An 8044-nucleotide genomic window follows, 5' to 3' on the forward strand; every position below is an offset into this window, starting at 1 on the left:
GATTCTTCAAACTTTGTCTGAAGCATTTTTTATAATTCAGCTAAAAAGAGGCGGGTTATTAATAATTCATAATAAATATGTAGATATTATCAAATATTTGGTAAACTGTATTAGAATCATGCGTAACACTTTGTAGGTAGTTGGCGGAAAATTTACCGGATTGTTGTTCTCCAATATTTGGAGAACAACAATTGTGAAAGTCTTTAAGCTTAGTATGGATGTATTCCTTACCACTTTCCGAAGTTTAGCTAAAAATGAGAGAGATCCGAACAGTGAGTGTAGGACCTCTTTTACAACGAAAATTGTAACTGAAGAGTCTTTAAGTTTTGTTTGAATCACGTTCCTATATTTTTACGATGTTTTGCTGAAATTGGGTGAAATCGATTCAATGTATAACAAATATTATCGAATAAAGAAGTGTAAAGGTTCAAAAATTTATTTTGTTTATCACAATTTTATTTTAAACATTTCTAAAAATTCAATCTGCAATGTGATCATTTGCTAAATGTCTTAATTTTTCATATTCTGTAGTACAGTGTAAATTGGTGGAATTGAACAACAACAAACTCAAGTACAGCTACCACCAAGTGTTTGCAATATGGAGATGTCATGGGAAAGTGACATATGAGCGGGTGGCTAATTATAGATAGTAATTAGTAACTGATCATCATTTTCAGGTGTTTCAATTGCGTTCAGTTGAGTGTGGCGGCGTATAAATAGCAACAACATCATTACAAACGTTTCATTTTTTTCAATTACTTTGCAGGTTTTTAATTTGCAACGAATCGCTAATTTTAACGCAATGTTTCAATCATTGCAGGTAATGGTGCGTATTATTACAGTAATTATCCATTTAATACGGAGGAGTTTAAAAAACAAAAAGTATTTCTTTGTAGATATTTACCCTATTACTCCTGGGAGTAGTATTATTGGTAAATGCTCAAAATGATGGACGCTACAAGCCACCACCAAAACCAAAAAACAATGGTGATGGTCGTTATCGTCCTGCCGGCGATGGCAAATATCGTCCCAGTAATGATGGTCGTTACCAGGGCGGTAATGATGGTAGATACATGCATGTGGATGTTAAATATGTGCATGATGCGAAAGATGGAGGACAATATAGTGGTGATAGTAGTAAATATCAACCTGATACTAATCGCGGCGGTCCAGGTGGAGGTGCTGGTGGTGGAGCTGGGGGCGCTGCTAAATCAGCTTCTGGTCTAGGGGCAGCAAAATCAGGATCTGGCAGTTCTAATGCTGGGCGGTCAGGCTCAGGCAATTCCAATGCTCTTAATGCGGCCGCTTTAGCTAAACCATCAGTCAAGGGCAAAGGTACCGGTGAAGGTGGCAATGGCTGGGCCATAATACGTTTGGAAGATAAAGTAGAGCAAGATGGTTATCATTATCTGTAAGTTTCAATAAAATAACTGCCAAATGTTAAAGTCTTTTAACATAAATGTGTATTTAAAATTATGTTATATGCTATAATAACTGTTAGCAATATTTATTATGAATCCTTAAAGTATGCTTTGATTTTCTATGATTTCCTTTTCATTATTTTATTAGTTACGAAACTGAAAATGGAATTTTGGCTGAGGAGGCTGGTAAAGTAGAAAAACTACAAACTGACGATGGTTTGCGCTCCAAAGGTTTTTATGAATACACTGGTGACGATGGTCTTCTATATCGTGTGGATTATGTGGCCGATGACAATGGTTTTGTACCCCAAGGTGAACATATTCCAACAGCACCGCCCTATGTTGCCAAGTTATTGGCTTATTTGGAGGCAAATGCTGATAAAAATAGAAAATAAATACGTATTTATTTGTGTAATTATTAGAAATCCAAGTATTTTAGATTGTGTTTCTTTTTAACTAATTGAAAATTATTTTTCTTTTGTAACAATTATAAGTATTTTTTAATAAAGTGTATACTAAAATAACCAAAATTGTGAAATGTATTTGAATTTCTAGCATAAACGATTTATTTGTCTCTTATAAAAGCTTTAGTAAATCTGTAGCCACACTGTGGGACCGTTCACTCAATAACGTTACTATTTTATATACAGATTTTAATTGTATTTATATGGAACAAATAGACAATTTGGGAAAAATGTAGTACTAAAATAACGAAAGATTGTTCTAATCCTTTGTCTCGAAACTTTTCACCTATTTTGAAAATTGTCCCGCTATTTGTAAATATGTAAACTAGCAACCTTAGTTCCAAGACAAGAGACATAGAAGACAAATAGGTCAGTACCTCCCACAATTTGGCCCTTTCTGAGACTTAAACTATAAAAAAAGATTTAATTTAAATTCGAAAATGTTTAATTGAAATTTGTGGATATAGATAGAGGCATATTTTTGTTGAATTTTGTATTAATAGATGAATCTGTGCTAAATCATATTACTCAGTTTTCATGACCGAATTTTAGATGAGGTGAGAATTATTTGGATGTTTATTTACTTTATGAAATGATTTTCTGTTGCAATCGAATCCTACTATTCGATTGCCATAACAAATCAATTTTCTCTTGTTTTATCAATTTTCTGGAAATACATTTGTAAAGGAGTCCATAAAGATTGTTATCAAACTCAACAAGAGCTTGCAAAATCATTGGGAGCTACTCAATCAGCAATTTCAAAATCAGCAATTTCAAAAGCAGGAAAATTGGGTAGCATACGAATTAAAGCTGAGAGACCTTGAAAGATGATTTATTATGTCTTAAATGCTGCTTCAACGCTATAAAGGAACATAATCATTACTTGCGATGAAAAATTTATCGATTTCGATAACCCAAAGCATTAGTGATAGTATGTGAAGCCCGATCAACCAGGCGAATTGACACCAAAGCCAAATATTCATGGCGCTAGGGTAATGCTTGGTATTTTATTGGACCAAAAGCATCATATCTATTATGAGCTGCTAAAATCTGATTTGTACCGTCACGGAGAATCTGTACCGAAGGTAACAGATTCGATTGAAGCGGACACAATACCTGTTAAAAACTATTTAATATGAAGTGGTTGGGAAGTTTTGCCTCACACGCTTTATATTCCAGACCTTACACCGTCCAACTACTATTTGTTTCGATCGAAACAGAACGCTTTCTCGGGATACAATTTACTTTGAAACAGAGTATCCGAAGTTGGCTTGATTGATTCTTGGTCTCAAAAGATGAGCAGTTCTTTTGGCTTGAAATTCATATGTTGCCAATATCTCATATGAAATTGACAATAGTAATGGTTGTTTTTTTCAGAAACCAGTCAAACGAAAACTTTATATTATTTTTTAAACTAGCTGACCCGACAGACGTTGTTCTGTCCAAGTTAAAAATTGCTTGTGTTCAATTTGTGAATTTGTGAGAAGCGGTTTGAAAAGGGTAAAAATAGTTAAAAAGGAAAAAAAACATATTATTGAATGATAATTTTTATTCATATAGGACAAAGAATAAATTATACATAGAAGCGCTACTGAGAGACAAAGAACCCAAGTTTGTTGTCAGAAACCTAAGTCTTGCAACAAATCAATAAGGGTACTCATTTAAACCCTTAAGTTTCCCATTTGTTCAATTGCGAAAATTTGCGCGACGTGTTTCATGAACCCACCTTATCAATTTTGTGCAAGTTTATACATTAAATTTCTCTCTATTTGATATAAATGTCAAATAAAAATAAATTCAACAAAAGCCTTAAACAATTTATCAAATTGTATAAATTTGAATTTAAAAGTAAAATCTTTAGAACAAACGGTGATATACAGAGTTTGAAAGATTTTGTTTCTATTCTAGCTGTTGGTTAATGTTTTCATACACAATGTCATTTAATACAATCATTCTGTTCCAAAGTTACACAATTTTAACATGCACACAATTTTTATATTTTATTTGATTTTTATTTCTTATTAATAAAAGTAAACAAAAGCAGCTGATTCATCAAATGCACAATGAATTCAAGTTTGCGAGTCTAAATTGTCGCGCAAACTTATCGGAGTTGTGCAAACGAATTTCCATACATTTTTTGACAGTTCATTTGCGAGAGTGTAAAAATGCACAGATTGCACAGTTTGCGAGGCATTTAAGCGTTTACATGAGGACCCTTAATCCAAATCAATGTACACATTTTGAGTTTTTATATAAGTATTCGAATTTTGGTCAGAAGATCGAGCTCCTTTTCTTAATTAAACGCTTTTTGGCCAAGTTATTAGCGAATTTAGATATTGTGAGTTTTTATATAAAAAATCTTTTTTTTTCAGAAATATAAGTGATCACATATCGAGCTCATTTTCTTGATTAATTGCTCATTGGCCAAGTTATTAGCGATTTTAGATATTCTGAGTTTTTATATAAAAAATCGATTTTTTGTCAGAAATATGAGTGATCACAGCTTATTGGCAGAGTTATTAGCGATCAATGTTTGTTCAGAAATATGATCACATATCGAGCTGCTTTTCTTGATTAAACGCTTATTGGCCAAGTTATTAGCGAATTTAGATATTTTGAGTTTTTATATAAAAAATCGATTTTTGGTCAGAAATATGAGTGATCACAGATCGAGTTCTTTTTCTTGATTAAACGATTATTGGCCAAGTTATTAGCAAATTTAGATAATTTGAGTTTTTATATAAATAATCGAATTTTGTTCTGAAATATGATTGATCACAGACCGGGCGTATTAGTAGACCTGGACAATTTTTATTTATGTAAAAACTTTTGCGGACTATGTATTGCGAACATTAAAAAAAATTAGTTAGCGATTTTAGATATATCGAAAAAAAATTGGCGTGGTAAATTGGGTTACTACGATCATTTAAACAAAAAATTAGCCATATCGATGTAGCTGTTTTCCGATTTTAGATAAATCGGAAAAAGTGGGAGTAAAAGTAGTCGTGGTCAATTTTTCATTCCGTAAAAACCTAAGTTGGACTTCTAACATCTTTATATAGATAGAAGATAAGGTACTTTTTCGCACATTTCAAGTTTTTGGGAAAATGAGTTTTATTTATTTCGTCCCCCTTAAAAAACAGCATGAACAAGTTTCTTACTTATCAATAGAAACATCTAACTGCCACAAGTCACCATATCTTAAGGATGTTTGATATAAAACCATTTTAATATCAAAAAAAGAACCTTTTGTTAAAAAATATAGAAAAACAAGTACGTTTTGTTAAAAACAAAATTAAAAAGTATGTTTTTTTTATGAGTTTTTTTAACGATAACATTTTAAATGAATGTTTTTAATCCTGATCTAATATATAAACAAATTACACATTGAAATTAAATAATTTATTTTAATTTATTTTACGTTTATCAAACAGTTTCGCAAATAAATGTATAACTTATAACTAAGAAAAAAATGTAAATTTTGTAAAAGTAATTTTTAGGTTGCTAGGAAGTTTGTAATTGATTTGAACCAAAGAAAAGTTAAGTACATACGAAGTACCAAGGAATTAAGCCTATGCACTAATTCGTAATGAATTCATTAACGGCATTTTGAAAACTGAATTAAGAATTTATTCCTTCGAACCTTTGAATAATTGCTTTAAGAACTTTAAAGTTATCTTTTTTTAAATTTTTGTCACACAGTAAAGGTTGTGATACCGAGAACTTTTATAAAATATTTGTAACACAGACTGTTTAGTTTGTGATAACCGAATTTATTGGTAGTCGAGTGATTACCAAGAAAGACAGGGGTAAACTTGCGTTTTTTACTAGAATCGTTAATTTGCACTAATGTACGAAAATTATCACAACATTCAAATTTAAGATCGCTCAAAATAAAGCACACTTTACAAAAGGGTTGTATATAAAATTGTAAAATTCCAGTATTGTTTTAAAACCGCCACATTTATATATTTTTAAAACATTTTTGTCAACATATTATCTAAATAAAGATTTAAATATGTTAAAAATTCAGCTAATTACTGAAAATTATCTCCAAAATTGTTGTTTGTGCTGATTTTTGTAACGCCCAAAAATATTAGTCCAACACCTAATACCGATCGACTTAGAATCTTTCTTTAACAAGCATAAATATCTTAAAAATGTTGTTATCCACATCAAATTCCACAGAAATAAGTTTCGCAAATCACGCAACCTAATTTCAGGACTATCTGTATATAATTGCTCATGGCTCCCATAATAGGCTCATTTCCGAAAATCACTTTAACGAGTACGAATCTCTTAAAAATATCGGAATCCAAATAAAGTGTAACAAAAATAAGTTTCATATAGAAACAAATCACAAGTCCTTGTTTCATGGCGATCGGTCCATAATTGCTTATATCTCCAATATAAGGCCCAGTTCCGAAAGTCACTTTGAAGAGAATAAATCTCGTAAAAATTTTGGAATCCACCATTCCAACCTAATTTCAGGACGATCGGTCCAAATTTGGTTATAGCTCCCACTTTCAAAAATTATTTAGATTATAATAGAATAATGATTTGCTCATATACTCGGTGTAGTGTATTATATGGTCGGCCCGACTATAATTTCTAACTTGTTTTTAAATAAAAATAAAAAAATTTAATTTTTATATGTTTTATTTTTAAAAATGTATATAGTTATTTGTGTTTAAAAGTTGCACATCTACACATTTTATTTGTTTCTTAACTTTTAATGAAATACTTAAATCTATGAAATGACAGGACAGGACACATTTGACCTTTATAATTAATGAAATATTATTGTATAAGTATTTCATGGTTAATAATACCAGTATTTTCTTCCTTATAATGTCGGTAAAATGTTGTTTTCTATATAATATATAACTTCACGAATAGCTTGTTGTAGATTTTTCGTCTGAAAAGGTATAAAATAGGAAAGTGAATACTTAATTATTAACAAAGTGTAATGTTTATTAAAGCGCCTAAAAATATGCAAACTATTTAAGGAACGATTTTTTGTCTAAGCTAAGTGAATAAGTAGAAAACTTACACTTTTATTTGCTCCTCCATTGTTGAATGAATAATTATAACCATTATTATCATTGTATTCTCCATCAATGTGACCACCATTTTCATTATTATTTTGTTCACTATTAGAGCTTGTATCGCTGGACTCTTCCGCAGCATCGGCCGTAAATAATTGATTTTCATTTACATATTTATATTTGTAGTTATCATCACCATCACGCAGCCATTCAAAATTGATTATTTCCCAACCACTATTGTCATAATTAAAATCAATCATAAAACGTAAATGATCCTTGGGACCCAATGGTCTTGTTGACAGCGGCACTAGATTGCCACTGGCATCGTGGACGTATTTAATGCCACGATCACCATAACCACCATCATAGGGACGATGTATGTGATAGTATTTGCCGCTGTCATCCGGAATATATTTTCCCAAATGTGCCCCATACAATTCTGGAACATAACGTCCTGGCTTTACGGTTGTGGTCTCCTGGGGCACGCACTTAATTAAAGGTATTGTAGATGTGCACAAAATTAATATTATTAATATAACAATTCCTTTAGACCGACACATTATCACTGTCAGTGTTTTTAATTTAAAGGATTTTTTTGAAATGTACTAAAAAATTGCAATTCGACTTTGTATTTTATTCACAGAAAAACTGTGTTTACCACGTTTTAACTCGATATTCATTTGAAGACTAATTTCACAATCGCTTCATTGCAAGCCTTAACATCGTATTATATTATTTTTAAACTGAAATAGAGACAAACAAAATAAATAAAACAACTTGGAAAAATTAAAAACATGTCAATAATTTCTTTAATTTTATTAAAATGATTTGAAACTATTTTTGTACTAATATAAAATAAATACAGTGCGTTTCAAAAATATAACATCGTTTTTTTGCACGTATTCTCAAAGATTTAATAGGGAGAGTAAGAAATTTGGATTAATTCTCGTTAATGACAATTTTTTTTTAGACAATAAATAAACAAAGCAAATGAAAAATGTTTTATAGCTTGAAAAAATATTAAACTTTCGTATATGTATGTTTTTGCCGAAAAATAGCTATTACTATTGGATTCGTATGAAAAATCTTTCTTAAGGAACTGAAATGTTTT

The 8044-nt window shown here is 30.7% G+C and overlaps 2 protein-coding genes across 2 annotated transcripts; one reads left to right on the plus strand and one right to left on the minus strand.

The window, feature by feature from the left end:
* Window positions 1-751: 751 nt before the first annotated feature.
* On the plus strand, window positions 752-1951 carry Cpr49Ab (Cuticular protein 49Ab). Its single transcript, XM_065513266.1, has 3 exons — window positions 752-826; window positions 897-1411; window positions 1570-1951. The coding sequence occupies exons 1-3, from the start codon at window positions 803-805 to the stop codon at window positions 1814-1816; spliced, it is 786 nt and encodes a 261-aa protein (XP_065369338.1). The 5' UTR covers window positions 752-802; the 3' UTR covers window positions 1817-1951.
* A 4628-nt stretch (window positions 1952-6579) lies between these two features.
* Window positions 6580-7630, minus strand: LOC135962142 (uncharacterized protein DDB_G0280315). Its single transcript, XM_065513907.1, has 2 exons — window positions 6939-7630; window positions 6580-6803 (listed from the first exon to the last, which is right to left on the minus strand). The coding sequence occupies exons 1-2, from the start codon at window positions 7491-7493 to the stop codon at window positions 6732-6734; spliced, it is 627 nt and encodes a 208-aa protein (XP_065369979.1). The 5' UTR covers window positions 7494-7630; the 3' UTR covers window positions 6580-6731.
* Window positions 7631-8044: the final 414 nt, after the last annotated feature.

The sequence above is a fragment of the Calliphora vicina genome, chromosome 5, assembly GCF_958450345.1.
Source record: "Calliphora vicina chromosome 5, idCalVici1.1, whole genome shotgun sequence".
NCBI classification, from domain to species: Eukaryota; Metazoa; Arthropoda; class Insecta; order Diptera; family Calliphoridae; genus Calliphora; species Calliphora vicina.